Here is an 18,034-nt window from a genome sequence, read left to right as displayed (position 1 = left end):
TCTCTGTCTCACACACACACACACACACACACACACACACACAGTTCTTAGAGGGCACCTGGCTGCAGCCCTAGGGGAGCTGCCTAGCAGATGCTGCAGAATGTCAGTTTATTTTAGGACATATCCCCTCTCATGTCATACATACAAGCTTGTTTCAGTTTGTCGCTGGAGAAAACAATTGGGCACTGTTGAACAGATGGAAGACTTCCTCCATCAGAGGAGACCGAATTCATTTTAGATTCTTCTAAAATTACATTCCTATTGTCAAGTTTGAATTAGACTTCCTAAGCTAATAGGTCACAAAGTTCAATATCCTTTTGTATAAGAAGAGATATTTTGCCTGTTCAGCATCTACTGATTTCCCTTCTTCCCTTAGACATTACTGCATTATTAACCCTTAAATCTGCCCTGCAGCTCAGTCAGTTTTCTTAGCCCATATTCCTTTGTTCCCACCAACCCCTGCTACCCTTGCCCCCTCTTGTTGACTTGCTCTAACACAGTGTGGCATCTCTCCTCTCCTGGAGGGCTTCATGTTGGGAGCATCGCATACAGCATCCTTCAAAGGCCCATCTGGAAGCTGCTTCTGCTGTCGAACAGTGTGCGTTCTTGCATTTGTCTGTGTATCTGGTGTGTGACAGAGAAGCTCTGCTGGAGAGTCAGTATTTGATCACGACGTGGCTTCAGAATGCAAGGGCTCACAAAGACCCATACATGCCTTACTGTCAGGATGGGTGTGATAGGAAGAATCTTGTGTCTTGAAGGCATAGGAAGTGATTAATAACATGTCAGTCACTTTCCTGTCATTCTTTTTCCTGGGAGTGGAGATGACACATTAGTGGTCACAAAGGTCTGACATCACATGGCTGATGATGTGACTGAGGTTTCATAACACTGCTCTTTCCTCCTCCTGATAGTATGGGATGACAGAGAAGTATAGAGCAAATGGAAACCAATATAGAAAAGCTCTGTCCGTAAAGGGAGTTTGCTAAAGGAACAGTTCACTCAAAACACAAAACAAAAAGTGCAGTCAGTCGATCATGAGGTTTCCAGTCTACCGCAGCTGGGTGCATCTTCATTTGTGGAGCACAAACTGTAAAAAATGTACATGTGAAAAACTCAACAGCAGTAGCTTTTTCCAAAAATAATTACACAGATACCCAAATTAATCCACAGCCCTTGGGAGCAATGACTTTCAATGAGAGCTAGTTCCTACCAAAGAATAGTAGCAAACTGTATCAGTCTGTCCAAATGAGTACAAATTAGAGGCAAATATATTAAGTTTGCTGTTGTTTTTCAGCTCAGTGAAACATTTAATCACCGATGACTGTGGATTATGCCAGGTGTCTGTGTTGTATTTTAAGTGAACTTTAATGAAAAATCCAAGTATACATTATGATAAAAGGACCAGGGTTCATATCATTTCTGCAAGCATCGGCCCTGCTGGAGCAGCTTTGAGCAACAGACTGAATCCCCGACTCACCCAGGAGGGCTGCTCTATAGCTGAATCTGCACTCTGGGAAAGTGCAAAGAGAAATTCCCTACAGAGAACAATACAATATGTTATTGTTTAATGTGTCTGTCCCTCCACAGGTATGCCCTCCATTTCCTCGTGCAGAGTGGTCTGTCCTACAGCGTCATGGTCTTCGCGGGCCTGGAACACATGCACAAGTAAGAATGAGTGTAATGCAAGTGGACTGCAAAATTGTATGTGCAGCATTTACAGGGTTTCCTCCACAGTTGTTGTTTGACCTACAAGTGTCAGATATGTCAGGGTCACTCAAAATTGCAGAAATGTCCTATCAGCTCAGATATTAATGCAATGCTAAAACCTTCCAGGACAAATGCAAGCATTACTATTTAACTGGAGTTCTCTGTTTGATATGGAGTTTGCCAAAATACCAAAGTCTTGGCAGTAACAGGTATTTGATAATGCTAAGGTTGTGTGCTAGGTATCTTGATATGTTTTTTTGCTTTGCATAATGACATTCAGGGCTGACAATATATCCTCTTCCATTTGTGTGTTAATTCGTTCATGCCACAATATACCAGACAATGCTGATCAGATTTTGACAATAATGCCTCTCATTGCTGAACTCCAGTATTTAAAGCAAGTCACACTGGTTGGCCCAAGGGGTTTGTGACATTGTTTATTTATTTGTCCATGTGCCATGTGATATCTGAGACACAACAAATCTGATTTTCATTAATGTTTAAAAATGATGCATCTCATCACTGCATTCCAGCATAACAACAATTCCCAAAGGGGATGCTACGATTACAGGCCTCAAAACAACATGGTATATTTGTCACTAATTGCCTGTGAAGGGGGAATGCATCCTCACTGAAGGATGACATGTTTACTGCTGCGAGGAGAAGGAGGCAAACTAGCCTAGGTGGACTTTAAATAGTCTTCTGTTGGAGGGCCGTGCAGTTTTTGGGTTGTCACTTATTTAATATGTGCAACTGAAGGCCTTCAGCAAACAGAACACAGGATGTTTCCAATGTGTAGCATCTGACTGTGGTTTAATTTTTGCTGTCATTACTGTGTTATTTGTTGGGTTTTGGGGGCAGATGAGCCTGGGTCACGATGGCAGTGATTCTGTCCCCCAGGCCTCCATCTGTGACCATGGCTTATCAAGACAACACACACACACTCTGTTGTCTTGCTGTTATTTTTGCCAGGATTCAAGGTTATGAGGGCAGGTGTAAACAGTGGAAGTTTCCTTCTGGGTAAAACACCCTAAATAGATGCTAACAAAACATTCATCACAATAACAAGTGCTCTGGCAGAATGGACTCATATCCTGATTGCAGAATGACCTAGACATATATTAAGTGGCATTCTTTAGCTGTACTGACAGATGGCATTGCAGCATACAGCAAAACTTTCCATTATCACATATTGCCTGGCTGGAAAGACGGTTAAATCCCCTTCACACGGCTTTAGTAAGCTGCTGGCCTGGTGTTCCATCTCCTGTCTAAGTGGACAGATAAGTCATGTCCGCTCCTTCTTAGCTGTTATGAAATTGAAAAGTGGAGCTGTCACCCAAGCCAAGCCAGCACAAGTTGGATCAGTCCACACCTTCGCCTCTTCCAGAGTCAAAGTTCACGCAGTTCTTACGTTTTGGAGTTTTCCATGGCCAGATACTAAGAGATAGAGCTTGATGACATGTTCCTATTGTGGCTGCACATAGTTTTGAAGGGTACCCCTGGGAATAGTAGGTTTAAAGTTCAGCCGCCAGCTTGCTGCTTTCTGTTGGCTCAGGAGGAAAGAGAAAGAAGCAGGGTAACAGGGCGCAGTGACATGTTCATATTTGCAGAGGCAGAGGGCGTTGAACCCTGTACGTCAGGTTTTTGCATAACAAATGTGCTATTATCGTAGCAACAGGTTGAGATTTAACTTGGCACGTGTTTGTTTGTGTGTGTGTGTGTGTGTGTGTTTGTGTCCTTTTGAGTGTACAATTAGTCCCAAAGTCTAACCTATGGCCTCTGCTCTTTGAACTATCCATGTGTCTGCTTGCATAGTCATATATTTTATTATAATTATAATAACAATAATAATAATGAAATATTAATTAGAATAATCATAATAATATTTTATTTTATGTCAAAGACCTTGGGTGAAACTCCCACCTTGTCCCATCCTATGCAGTCTACTCTTTAGAGTCTCTTTCTCCATCATGTGCATTTCTTTTTCCATTGTACCTCTCTTTTTCTCCCCATCACTGTCTTTCACAATCAGCCATCCTCTGTGTTTTCACCACAGAGATTACATGGCACACTGAGGACTAGGAGCCTTTCCAATGATAATACCAGCCAGCAGAGATGAAATGGAGCAGAAGAAAACTGGATATAAACACTGCTGCCCAGTTGCTAGTAACAGCCATGTCCCACTGCTCTGGATAAAATTACTTTATGCATCCTCTCTAATGCAGTGATAATAGCCAAGCAGTGGACAAACTCTGTCCACTTCACATCACTTCCAGTGCACTGCACTGTGTGTCACATCAGGACTCATGTTATCCTTATTTGTTGTCGTCTCCTAGACTCCCACTCAAACACACTACACTTGGGCAGAGTGGACAGTGAGTGCAGTGCAAGTGTAACAGATTTATGGAGTTGCTAAAAGCTTTTTATTTATATGTTTATTTTTTTTGCTATGATTATGAGCCAGGCTTGGTGTGGCTCTGACTGCTGAGAGGCTCTTTGCTCAGTGGTGGGCATCATATGTCATGCCATTCACTCTTTTGTAGCTGCAGATCCCCCTCTCTGTCCTTCCCCTTTCTCTCTCTGCTGGATGTAACTCAAGTTTTGGTGGTTCACCTGTTGAGTGTGTTGAATGGCCAGGGAATGTTCTAGACAGCTCCTTCCCCTCTTGCTTCAAGTGCTAACAGAGTGCCGCCTGCTGGTTGATAACATCAGTTATCAACCACAGGTACCAGCTTCTTGATTGCAGCCACAACATGAACTTTCACCTACAGTGGCTGCCAAAAAAGACAGGTGCTATGGCTGCATTTCAGGTTTCAAAGAGAGATCTTAAGATAGTTATTTTTTGTTCCTTTTGATGTCATTTTTGTAACAAAGAAGTATTATAAATGTACATTCTAAAAGCACACACCTCTGTGTGAATGCAGTCCACACTGCCAAACTAATTGTCATACCTAGGTATAATTACCATAAACAAATGAGACCTCAGACAAGATCATTTATAGGATTTGTTTCATGCTCATGCTGTGGTTAGTGCTAGCATTTCTCAGACATATCCCAAAAATATCATTTCTCAAAAATATCACCCCATTTCCCATGAAGCTTTTACTTCCTGTTGCAAAAGGGATGTTGCAATGATGAGAAAGTCTGGAAGCATAAGCTCCACTTGTGCTGGTAGAACAGCAAGTGCTCCTCCTGATGTGCGCCCTTCCCTTGGTGTCATACAGCAATCCAGTAGATGTTCTCTAAAAGTTTGCCCTGTGGCGCACAAAGGAAACTGCAGCCATTGATTTCAGTGGCGGTCTCTTTTGTTGATGAATATCCCAATGTCTCATGTTAAATGCAGCTAATGGATTATTGATGTAAAAATGCTACATGCAGCCCCTTTAAAATCAGATATATTGCCCAGCATGGACAGAGATCAAAGGAAAGCTACAATTGTAGTCTCTTTTTTTGTCAAACAGGCACATACACTTATGCACTTTTTTGTGCAAGCAAAGGTAGAAGCATGTGCAAGAAGCATGTGTCAAATGGTGATTATTGTTGCAGTTCAAAGCTGCCTGTGTGAGTTTCATGCTTCTTTTGAACAGCACAGGCATTGTTGTGTGTGTGTGTGTGTGTGTGTGTGTGTGTGTGTGTGTGTGTGTGTGTGTGTGTGTGTGTGTGTGTGTGTGTGTGTGTGTGTGTGTGTGTGTGTGTGTGTGTGTGTGTGTGTGTGTGTGTGTGTGTGTGTGTGTGTGTGTGTATGAGTGAAAGAGTGTTTATGAAGGAAAACTGTGAAATCCTGTGGATGTGGTGTGACCAGCAGAGAAGGCTATGAAAGTAAAGCTTGCTGACATGAAAGTGTCGTCTCTTATTGATACTGGCACCAACGAAGACGCAGAACCAAACAGCGATAACTGGGACTGTTGAAGAGATCTCACAACACCTGCTATCAGGCGTAGACAAAATATCTTCTATTCAACTTGAAATCCAACTCCACACCTTCTACAAAGCATTTTTATAGCAGCACCTCCGCAGTGACAGCTACAGTAACTGAACCACATTAAGGCCAGAGTGTAGGGTGAATTTGAGAGATTACGTCTATATGGGCGCAGCATGCTGTAATTGGTATGAAAGCGTTGACATTGATGACACTTGCTAAGTCTTTCATACATAGCATGTGGTCGTGAGCAAATTGCTGTATGTGAGCAGATGGAGAGAGACAAGTGTGTGAATTTCTTACTGCCTCTCATAATTCTTTGCAGGAACAGATGGAAATTTCCACTTGATCTCTGGATATATTTATACGTGCTTAAAAGTGTATTTAGAGGCATTCACTGTATGTGTACACAAGCCCAGAAAGGTCTTGGCCAGTTGAAGCATATACTGTATGTATTTCTAGGTTTTTGATTTAAATTGCTCCATGTATCTGTACCCTACCTGTGGTTCCCCTTAGGCTCCCTGTCTCTGTGTTGACCCGTCTATCGCTCTCCCACAGCAGGAAGCTGGCGTATGTTAGTCCCAGGCTTCATCTGAGGCCCTTAGTGCAAATGAAAGAGCCCCCCTCTGGGCTGTAAATTACATAAACACAAATCACATTGGGATGAAGACAGGATCCCTGGTGGGATCCACGGCAAATATAGTTGCTGTGGCACATAGCTCATATCCAGGTTGAATATCACCGCTGAGGGCTGCCGGTAGAGAAAGCTAATCTTTGTGAAAGCGTTATTACTGATGATTGAGATGGTTATATTGAGAGGAAGGTTTTAAAGTGCTGGGCAAGTTGACAGAAAAAGTTAAACCTGTTCTGCTCTGCAAAAAAAAAAAAAAAAAAAATCATCTTTTGTAAAGTAGTTCAATATTGAGCCTATTACAATATTACTCTTCTAAAACACAAGAAAACATCCGCAAGTGGCATGATTATTTGACTTGTTTCCGATGAAAATCAAATCTGATATCTGATATGAAATGATTGATTCCTCTGGTGTGATCTGCAATCTGTTTGTAGTCCGGAACCTCAAGTAAACAAGCCGTGAGGTGTGTTTGATTTCCTGTCTGGCTGTCATATTCTTGTTTGTGTCTTTAGATGATGTGACAGCTGTGTTGATGAGATAGTACCGTGTCCTCAGTCTTATTTCCTGCCCCACATTAAGAGATCAGGTGACTGAAGTTGGACTTGGACACTGAAACATTGCCTCACAACTGCCTAAATCTATTTTTGGGCTAGTTTTCAGAATCACTTTTCACAGCTAAGCCCATTTGAGGCAAGTACATCTGCCAAGTACACTACTTTCTTAAAATAGATTAGTGGGGTCAAGTTGGTTTCAGTGTGGGGTCTTGGGACCTTTATGAGTTCTCAAGAGGTTCCTAATGAAATGAGGAAATATGCTCCAACTACAACACTTTGGATTAAAGTAGCTAATAAATGGCATTTCAAAAGTGTCACTCTTTTTGTGTTATTTCTGCTGCTACCATTGTTTTGCCCTTTTAGAGGGTAGGCTACACACTTAATGTATTCTGATAAGACAAAACCAAAAATGGCAAGCATTACTCAGATGATGGTGTCATCAGCTGCATATACCTCTATTTGGGATATCACAAAAATATCAGATGGCATCTCCAGTATGATAAAGTCTGCGCATTGTTCCAAGAATAAATTTCTCACACAGTGTACACACTTGTACTGGCTTTAATGAACAAATAATCTTACCACAGATTTAAATGGTCTGGGAATATAGAACATATTCCCAGACTATATACACTCAAATGAGCTGTACATTCACTCCTATATGAGCTGTGCACTGTTTTGCCCATTGAGGACATGCCAAGTGAGGGATGGGCATAAGCACAGAGCACAGGGTGCATAATGAGGCAGTGTTATGATTATCTCCACTCCGCAATGTCTCCTCTGAAGCCGGCTTGGGGATGGCATGGAAATCCGATGAGAATGCAGACGTGCAGTCTTCGTTTACACAAACATGAGTTTGCACACATTCAAACTCACACTGAGGCAAAGACAGTATTATGAGAGGAGGTGGTAGGGTGGAATTTTCTGGCTTGCAGAGTGACGTGCAGCTGTTTGCAGATGCCCTCTGTCTTGAGGCAGCCTTCCCTGCTCAGAGCCTGACAGGAGGATTAATCCCACTAAGTAGCTGAATCCTCTTTGGTTCCTTTTGGGTCAGAAAGTGTTGTACTTGTAACTGCTTCATCTTTTTGTTTTGACTGCTGAGATTTGCAAAGAAGCAAGTCTTAGTGACTAGACTTTTTTTTTGTTCTTCTTAATTCTGATTTTTTAGAATCTGACAGGGTCTGAAAATAATTATCACTGGAGCATATGTGTGGATTACTTTTCATTATAAACCTTTGGCAATAGAAACTAAAAGATGGCTTGACTGCATCTTGTCCCAGAAATAGATGTCTCTCTCAGAAATGTAAAATCCAAATAACTACTGTTATCTCTCTGGCTGGTGTGTCTTATGTGCTCAGACCAGCACAATCTTCTTATTGTTGGTAGCAGAGGGATGCTAGCTAGCTAGCTGTGACTTGGGCTGAATCTGCAGCAGCTTTGTACTCTTAAGCCTCAGTGCTTTGGTCTTTGGTCATCTGTTGAAAGCTCCTGTTGTCTTCTGTCTTCCTCCATGGACAGTGACACATTATTGGAGCCCTCTCTGCCCTCCTGTCCACTTTCTGACTTCGCCACCCCCCAACCACTCCCACTGCAGCCAAGACCACTGTCTTTTGTTCTGTACAGCAATCCCTGTTCCATGTCAGAGATGAGATGGAAAGGGAAAGGGGCAAAGTGAACAAACAAAGCTAATTGTCACTCCTCAGAAATATCAACTAAAGAGATTAACAACATGTATCAAGACACCCCATCTGAAATGCTCCATACCAAGATTATACCATACCAAGTATTTTTGGCTTTTATTTCTTTTGAACTAATCTTTTCTGTATTTTCTCACTTTTATTTACAGCCACATGTACATTACCCAATTTATTTATTTATTTATTCTCTCTCTCTCTCTCTTTCTCTCTCTCTCTCTCTCTCTCTCTCTCTCTCTCCCTCTCTTTCCCTCGGCAGGTACTGCCTCATTGTGGCACTGGGCTATCTGAGTTTCTGTCAGATCACGCGAGTCTACGTCTTTGATTACGGGATGTACTCTGCAGATTTCACAGGGTAAGCTAAAGTCATGGAGCTCATAATAGTGTTTTGTATGCTTGAATTCATTTCAATCTGTAAAGCAGTCTGACTTTTAATGCCTCGCAATACCTTACAAGTCACCTGCAAGAGTCCGGGGAATACTGGGAATGACTCAACCTGGCCAAGCTCAACAATAACAAGAGCCTGTGATGCTGATCAATTGGGTCTGCAGGAGTATGTCGATGGAGGCTGTAGTTCCTTGCAGTTAGTTCCTACTCCTCCAGACTGTCTGACAATTGAAGCAGACAGCCTGCACACCCAGCAGGGCGGGGGTGGCCAGTTGCTAAGCAACCTAATGCAAACTCATGCTGGCTCTGTGAGTGTAGAGATTTCACTCTTTCAACTGTCTCGTCCTCTGTCCCTCTATTTTCCTTGAAAATGTCAAATACATAGTTCGTTTTTTTCTAAATGTCAGTTTGTCCCGTATAGCTTAATGTGATGCTTGCCTTAGGACCAGACAGTCTATAATTTTCTTAAAATTTTAAAGCAGTTTTATTGACAGAGAAGAAAATGTCTGGTGTATTACTTGCTGACCTAACTTTATGCTGCCACAAACATTTTCACCTGTAATTATTCAACATCATGAACTTGTACCTGCTGATGCAAGTATTAGCATGAGGACAGGGTTGCATATATCTAAATATAGGCTAATGCATTTGAGCACACACTCTTCAGTGCTGTATATTTCGATTTGCACTGATGAGGCATGGATGAGATAAGACAGGAGGGAGAGGACTGTGCAGCACAGTGTTCCTCATAAACTGGCTCAGGGTCCAAAGAATAGCTGCAGGAAGGTTGAAATGGCCTCCATTTATCCTGGAGTAAAGAGAGTTCCCATTGTGGAGTAATTAAAGTACTGCAAAACTACACAGGTGATGCTGTGATTATCTTTACTGGAGAAAATGGCATACAAATCCACTGGTTATATTTTGCTTCCAAAGTCCCCATTATGTAGGGTGACATTATGTAGGCTAGCAGGTTATTAGCCTGTAAATAATGTAACTACTTGATTAGCTTGCATACTATTTGCACAAAATAAAGTTTAAGGGGGACAAGTAAAAATAATTATAAAATCTCTAGTAGTAAAGAGTGAATTAGTTATGAAACTCAGGATGTTAACTTTGCCCATTTCTCTGTTTGCTGTTCTTTTTTTAGGCCCATGATGGTCATTACACAGAAGATTACCAGCCTGGCATTTGAAATACATGATGGTAAAACAAGTGCGGATGTGTTTCCAAATGTGTGTGTGTGTGTGTTCTGTATGTGTGCATCCAATGTGCATCAGTCAGTGGGCATGACAGTGAAGTGAAAAAGTCAGGTCACTTCCCTTTTGAGTTGGAAACATATCGCATGGCCACATTTCCAAGCCAGCAGTGAGGTTTGACAATGAACTTCCAGGCTAGTGAACCGAAAAGAAAGATAAACACACTTACATAATAAAACAGTGACAAATTGTGCTCTCTCTGCCTCTCTTTCTCTGTGTAACCAAGCAGGCTGTTTTTGAACACTTCTTTATATTTCAGTAACAACCTAGAAGGAGCAGTTACAGTGTGTGAGGGCTACTTAAGCTCCACTGGAGCAGATGAGAGTTCAGTGGCACTTTGATAGTGGATATTGCTGCCTCCTCTCTCACTTCCCCTGAACAGATTTTCTAAAATGGTTTGTGAGTTTGAGCCAAAGAACTTCCAGTCACAAGCTCGCTGCTTGAAGGGGAAACCCTGACATTTTGAAATTTAGTTGACTGTTTTTCTTAAGAACTTATCACCTTGTGGGAAAAAGCTTCTCCCCCCTTCCTCCTTGACTTATTCAAGACAAGTCAAGAGTTGCACCTGTCTGCAGGCTAGGAGTTGGCTGCGCTTACCGATTTCACTGAGGAGTGTCTTCTGTGGGAAGGTAACACCAATAAAAATTTCAAATCTGGCGGCATTCCTTTAACCTCCTTACTGGAGAGGGAATTTTGCAGCTCTGTTACAGGGTTTCACTGTTACTTGGTCTTATTTTCGGAATTAACAATCTTATATTTCTTAAAACAAGTTCCAATGCAAACTTATTTCCAACATTTTCTTGAAGCGATAATCATTTTCTCGAGTGGGCTGATTTGCCATATTGTGCCTTGTTTCAATGTATTCATACTTGTTCCCAGAAAACCTACTGAAACAAGTGAAAATATGTTGGAAACAAGTGGGATTAGCTCATCCCACTGGCAGACTTTTTATTTGGTCTAAGAAAAACAAGATTTTCAAAATTGAATATGAGACATAATGGCCTGTTAAGATGGACACTTTTGCAGTGTTCTGCTTTACACTCTCATCTTTGCTTCTATAGATATTTGTGCCAGAATAAGACACCCAGTTTGTTTTCCACTGGCTGACCTGAATGTGACAGTCTCAATCCTTTGAAGCCGCTCTTACTCACGAATGGAGTGTTTGATGCGCTTCTTTAAGTGAAACACCAGACTTGCTAATGAGCAATAAATAAAGATGGAGACTTGACACCAAGGTTAAATTAAACAAGTGTGATCAAGTGTCTTCGGTGGTGAGAGGCTTACAGATTGAGAGAGGCTGATGAGAGTCTCTCGCAGCTTTTTTTGGCTCCCGCTTGGAGTCTTTTGTCCCCGCAGGCATTTCTAAGTGGCGTCAGTAGTCTCATAACAATCTGTTTGCTTGTGTGACAGCATGTGTGTGGATGTGTGTGCAGTGCATATGTGTGTGCGTGCATGCGTGCATGTCTAGTATAGTGTATTAATTTCGGTTCAGGTTGGTGATTTTCCTTCCAACTGTGACTCTAATGAGAAACTAAGACTATAATCCCCATCCTCCGAGGACTGTCACACCCTGATACCTGTTTCCTCACACACCCACACACACACACACGCATATTCACAGAGTTTTATACAGTAATAGACTTCAGAAGGACTGTATGATTCAGCTCTTCATGATTCAGAGGTATAGAAGCCACAGCAAAGCCCTTATCTCACATTCATCCTTTCCATTCATTCGTTTTGATTAGGATCAGAGGTTTTAATGCAGCCAGGAGAGCAGCATAGTGCGACTAAACATAGCTTTGAAAGAGGCGCTGTACACTGAACCTAATATGTGCCCCATGATAGCCTATCAAAGCCAGCCATGAGTATTCACTAGCCCAATGAGTTGCACAGAGCCAGAGGCAGCCCAGTAGTAGACAGGGCCACTTCTAAGTACCATAAACAGTGAACAGATTGGTAATAACATATTTAGCCACATAAGCAATTAGCCCATGCAGGCAGCTTAAACAGAGACCAACCACTAGTCGGAAGTGTCTTGCCAAGACGTAATGGGGCTTGCCTTAGGTTATAATGTGCACTACTGTTCTGGCTGTACGTCTTTGTTGGTCTCTTAATGATAAACATCCTCTGCTGGATGATGAGTTCTAATGAGGTTATGTAACAGCCCTCCCTCTCATTCCCATCATCTCTTCTTTCTGCCCCTTGCTCTCCCTCCCTGTTCCCTATTCTCAGCTAACTCAGCTGAAGGGGGATGGTAGTAGTCACGGGGTCAGTCACACGTCCACTCCTGGCCTTGTGTATTACTATGGGGATGACCTCTGACCCCTGATGGGTTTGATTGCATCTTGTGACTCATCATGGCTAGTCACTGTGACATTGCTGTTTTTAATTGTTGTTCAAATAAGCCTTAGGGAAAGTAACAGGACTTTAAAAGCACTGGTGTTTATGCATGTGCATGGTTTGGAATGCATTTATTATACTCCTTGCTAACACAATTGAAGTTTTAGCCCCCTTTGCTATGTTACAAAGGGATTCACACACGCACGCACACACACACACACACACACACACAAAGGAGAATATGCACACATGTACACATACCACACAGCACAGCAAAGTACAATAATCTAAGGATAAAATACGTCATAGACTACATAAAAATACAACATTAAAACATATTCACCACATAAAGGTTCATCAATAAAGATCATAACATAAAGAAAAAAAAGTGCTTTTAGTTTTGATTTAGTGCTTTCGACTGAGTTTGCCCTTCTGCTTTTAGCTGGGAGAGAGTTCCACAAAAAGGAGCAGAAAAAAACTTCCTCTGGATTTTTTGTGCTAACAAAAATATGGAAATTAATGTCCCTGACGTTAAGTGCCCCTCTGTGTCTCTCTCTGTAGGTTTGACCAAGAGGGAGGAGCAGCTGAGTACGACTCAGAAATACCTAGCTGTCAGGTATGTGACTCAGGTATGTTTTTACTGCATCAGATGATGGGTTTATATCAATGAAGGGTTTACCTCTCAATTTCAAAAGCTGACAGTGTTAAACTAGCTTTTTAGAGTTTCATGCCTGAAAGGAGTATCACTCTTCATGGCAATGGAAACTACATTTCTTTGTGCATAAAAACAATCACACCCCCGTCCAACTCTCAAATGCTCTCTGGGGCTGTCAAGAACGTCGTACACACTCTGTATCTAGGCAACTGCACATTCACCCCTCGTATGTGACCTGTATTGTAGGAGTGCCCCCACCCTGCGTCTGTTTCACATCAGCACTGCAGGACTTTCCCAAACAATTCCTCCTGAGGACTGACAGTGTAGCAGTACTACAGCAGGCATGAAGGAAGTTAGGCAATGGGATGCTATTGTAAGCAGGCAGAAATGGGAACAAATGGTGCTTTCAAGTGCATTTCAGAAGCAACATGAAAGCATCAAACATGGACAGTGTTAGTTTTTTTCCAGTGGATTTTCTAGAAAGTTGCTAATAAGTTGCTTTCTACTTGAGCAGCAGAATAAAGAGCAGAGATTCTGCTCTTGGAGAGAAGAAGAGAGCAAAAGAACAGAAAGAAGAGACAGAGCAGAGAACAGAACTGACATCTTTGCATAATCATGGCAGAAACTCTGTTATTACTTTAATTGAAGTTGACCAGAGTGTGAGGGAAACATATTTCGACAGTTGCTATGGCACTAACGCAACCGTGGCATGGTTTTCAGTTATGCGTGTCACCTTGGGGTTTAGTGAAGTCCATTGGAGGATTTCCACAAAAGACAGGTTAACACTGTTTGCCAGATGAGCATGAGCTCACAAGCAATGTCCTTATAAGGCCTCAAATATGGCGCGTTGCTTTATTATGCAGAAATGCCATGGTCACTATGAGTCAGCCACTCATTCTGAGATGGCCACAGGGGATGTCGGGAATTAGCAATCAGAACAAGTACTTCTGTTCAGGCAGTTAATTCGCTACCTCCATCCCGCAGAATTACATTTGGCAGCCAAGGCAGAGAGACTGCACACTGTCCAGAGTCACTCCACCGGCTCCAAGAAAATGTGATCAGCTGCAGCACTGTCTCCTTACCAAACTGAATGTAGAGCTCTCATTTCCTCAAACTCTACTGAGACTATGGATGCAGAATGGCATTTCCACCAGTAAAAACTCTGAACAAGAAAACAATGTTTTATTCTCATTACAGTCATCCCTCATTTGGCCGCCAGCCTGTGGTAATAACAGTGTCTTCTTCAGGTCCAACATGTGTCTCTTACCTGTCTGCAGTCTCTATCTGGACTGACATATCTGTTCTTCTCTCTAATTGTGGTTTTCCAGGCGGATGCCCAGCTTGCTGGAGTACCTGAGCTACAACTGTAACTTCATGGGCATTCTTGCAGGTCCCACCTGCTCCTACAATGATTACATGGCTTTCATCGAGGGCACGGGCTACCAGCCGCGTCACCTGGAGAACACCAATGGCAAGGAGAACGGGAAGTACAAGCAGAGCGAGCCATCGCCCAAGGTGCTATAAACTGCTTTACAGCTGTTGTGTTGTTGTATGGGATACAAGTTGATCTCGTTTAAGTCCATTTCTTTTAGTTCCCTTCAGCTGAATTCACGCCAAAAGCAAAAATCTGGTTTCAGTGGAAACACAATACAGACACATCACAAATTTTACACGTGGATAGACCAGAAAATCAGTAGCTCTATATAGTTCAAAAGTTGTTGCATTATTTCTTATGTAAATTAAGATAGCTTAGGGTAATCTTGCATGTAATCACATTGCATTGGGAATAAGATACAACACAAAGGTTTGAGGTTTGATTCTTAACAGATGAGCTTCTGCGCTGCTGCTCCTCACTGACCTGTTTCAACATGTTACATGTGCTATGATTGCATTTGCTGGCCTCTTATTGTAGTTTAATCATATATACAATACAGTGTTTTAATCTGATTATACAGTATATACCATTATAATTAGGGAAAGAAATCCTTTCTGTTCATGCACTGCAAAATGGAACGGCTCTTTGCAAGCTTCATTTCATGATGTATTTGTCTGCTTACAGCAGACAAATACATAAACATTTTAAATCTTTCCTGAAAAAAGAACAATATGATGTCACGTTGTTTCAGACATCAGTCTGAAACAACGTTGTCATTAAGAAAGCCCTCCTGTGTGTGATGTCTAAAGAGGCTAGGGTAATTTTAATCTGTTTTGTCCTCCTCGGAGAAACTAGATGCTTCCGTTTTATCATTTTCCTGAGGTGGGATTGCGAGTATGTACTGAATGTCTCAATCCTCCAAATAACTTCAGTATTTTTACTGCATATGCATTAATAATTGAAATCACACTCCAAGATGTGTTTTTCCTCATTTTTTTCTTTTCCCAGAAGAGAAAAGAACAGGGAGGAACACAGCCGTGGCTAAATATAAAGCATGAGAGAATGTTCAAGGACTTGAAACATCCTTGAGTCAACTTAACAGAGGTTTAGAGGGAGAATGTCTCCTAATATCACATGGTTATTGTTCCTGATTTGATGTAATACAATATGGTGTTGTTACTGGAATCAAACAGCTGAACTTTAACTGTACTGACCCTTTGCAGCTGTTTCTTTCTTCTCACCTCCCTCAGAATGATGTGATCGCCAAGCTGTGTACGTGTGCCATCTCCCTGGCTGTGTACTTGTCGCTGTGTAAGGTGATCCCTGTGGAGCGCTCCATCGACGACAGCTTCATCTCCTCCACACCCTTCCACCTACAGGTCATCTACCTTTACCTGGCCATGCTGGCTCTGAGGCCCAAGTACTACTTTGTCTGGACGCTTGGTGAGTTAATTAGATTGTCAGTAAATCAAATCAAATAATTTGGTAATAAGTGGATTTGGCCGTTATATTGTTTTGCTGAATCAATCAGATTGTTGGCCTTTATTAAAATTTGCTTGATAGCTATTAGCACATTTTTATGTCTACATGATTAATATAATCATGTAGTTGTGTGTAGTTTGGCAATGGTTGTCATATTTTCCATTCACCTACAAGTTTCAGTATGCTTCATGAAACACTTCTATTACTGTATGCTTGACAAATCACAGCCTTTGAATGCACAGTGTGCACCCATGTGACTGAAACAAAAGTTAAGATGGGAAAGCAGAAAAGAAAGAGAAAGAAACAGAAGTACAAACCATACAGACAGTTTTAGGAAACGTGTAATGATGAGCAGACTGGTGGATCAGCTCAGTGTTAGATAGGGAAATGCAGATTCTCAACATGAAAACTTTATTGTCTGTCATTTGGAGTTACTTTGGTTTTAAGCAGATGCTGACAACCACAGAAAACGAGAGAGAGAGACTTAATTTATTAATTTGATTTTAAATAATATAATTTTTTTAATTAATTATTCACCTAAATGCTGAAATGTATCCCAGAGTTTCCCCTACAATTGGAAAAACCCATACTGAAACCTAACTGTAATCTTAGCAGGCATACAGAAAAAAACTGATGCAATTGCTAGTGAGTTAGCATCATCCCCAGCAAGTACTAGGAGGGCCTTTGTTCAATGTACAGTACTGCAGGCTCAAGGATGTGATTGCATCCTTTGCAGATTATCATTATTTAGCACACAGGCACGTAGTTCTGGTAACTGTGTAGCACAGTCAGTGTTTTAACTTGTTGAGATGTTTTGAATCCAGAGAATTTGTTAGTTTAATGCTGTCTTCATCTCCTGAGGTCAAAAGAAAATCCAAGACATCTGTTGAAATAGCATTAAATTATGTTACAGTGCCATCTAGTGTTTAGTTGTGAGCCTTAGTCCTACATAATGCCAAATACATGTATCGTATGACTCCATTTTTCTCTTTGAATGTTTCTCAGATGTCTGAAATTTAAGAATATAGATGTGGATCTGCAGAATATTCATTGTCATTCTTTATTTTTGCTGTGACAGTACTCTGAAACATTTCTCCTGTCTGTCTGCAGCTGATGCCATCAACAATGCAGCAGGATTTGGCTTCAATGGATACAACAAAGATGGCACCCCACGATGGGACCTGATCTCAAACCTCAGAATTCTGGACATCGAGGTTATACTCTTTTTCTGAGACCAGTTACTTTCTGATTAAACCTTTTTATAACTACATTCTAATGCTATATCTGTTGGGTTCCATTTTCAGTTTGCTACCAGTTTCAAAATGTTCCTGGATAACTGGAATATCCAGACATCTCTGTGGCTCAAAAGGTAATGCTGTAATACCTTGCCTTCATGTGTGTAGGAGACTGCCCACTTAGCGAGTGTGGCTCACTCCATTTTAGATCATCCCAAATGCAATTCCAGACTTACCTGTCTGAAAAACAGTAATTGAAGGTTTGATTTAAAAACGTGCACCACCTTCATACATAAATATTTCAAAATACAAATTTTATGTTCTCATAAAAATAGATATATTGTATGCGAAATTTGTTAAATGACTGACTGGCTTTCATGTAAACCGTAATGTGCTTTACTTTCATGCCAGCAGTCCTTTTGCTAAAAATAGGAATCAGTGTTTCAAATGGTACATGTCTCAATTTGGAATGGAGCTCTTGACTTGTTTTTTCCTGAGTCATGTGAATTGTTTTGACCAAACCGTGGATCTGTGCCGCGCCTGTCCTCTCTGCAGGGTGTGCTATGAGCGCTGTCCAATCAGCCCAACTGCTGCCACCTTCCTGCTGTCAGCCATGTGGCACGGGGTGTATCCTGGCTACTACCTGACTTTCCTCACTGGCATAGCCATGACCATGGCTGCACGTGCAGTAAGTACCCGCACATCCATACACCTCTACAGGACCAAAGTATGGATATTAAAATGATATTGTCATACAAGACTCAAAATTGACCGGGCTTTTGGACATTATATA

General features: G+C 41.5%; 1 protein-coding gene across 1 annotated transcript in view; it reads left to right on the top strand.

The window, feature by feature from the left end:
• Window positions 1-18,034, top strand: part of mboat2a (membrane bound O-acyltransferase domain containing 2a) — a 51,002-nt gene that overhangs the window by 27,087 nt on the left and 5,881 nt on the right. Inside the window, exons 3-11 of the mRNA XM_030044962.1 lie at window positions 1,591-1,668; window positions 8,771-8,866; window positions 10,046-10,101; window positions 13,056-13,110; window positions 14,478-14,664; window positions 15,775-15,967; window positions 17,117-17,220; window positions 17,311-17,375; window positions 17,797-17,929. Coding sequence (XP_029900822.1) covers window positions 1,591-1,668; window positions 8,771-8,866; window positions 10,046-10,101; window positions 13,056-13,110; window positions 14,478-14,664; window positions 15,775-15,967; window positions 17,117-17,220; window positions 17,311-17,375; window positions 17,797-17,929 — 967 coding nt within the window. The remainder of the gene's footprint in view (window positions 1-1,590; window positions 1,669-8,770; window positions 8,867-10,045; window positions 10,102-13,055; window positions 13,111-14,477; window positions 14,665-15,774; window positions 15,968-17,116; window positions 17,221-17,310; window positions 17,376-17,796; window positions 17,930-18,034) is intronic.

Source organism: Myripristis murdjan, chromosome 22 (genome assembly GCF_902150065.1).
Source record: "Myripristis murdjan chromosome 22, fMyrMur1.1, whole genome shotgun sequence".
Taxonomy (NCBI): Eukaryota; Metazoa; Chordata; class Actinopteri; order Holocentriformes; family Holocentridae; genus Myripristis; species Myripristis murdjan.
The sequence above is the reverse complement of the archived record's forward strand: the minus strand, read 5'-3'. Positions and strand labels throughout refer to the sequence as shown.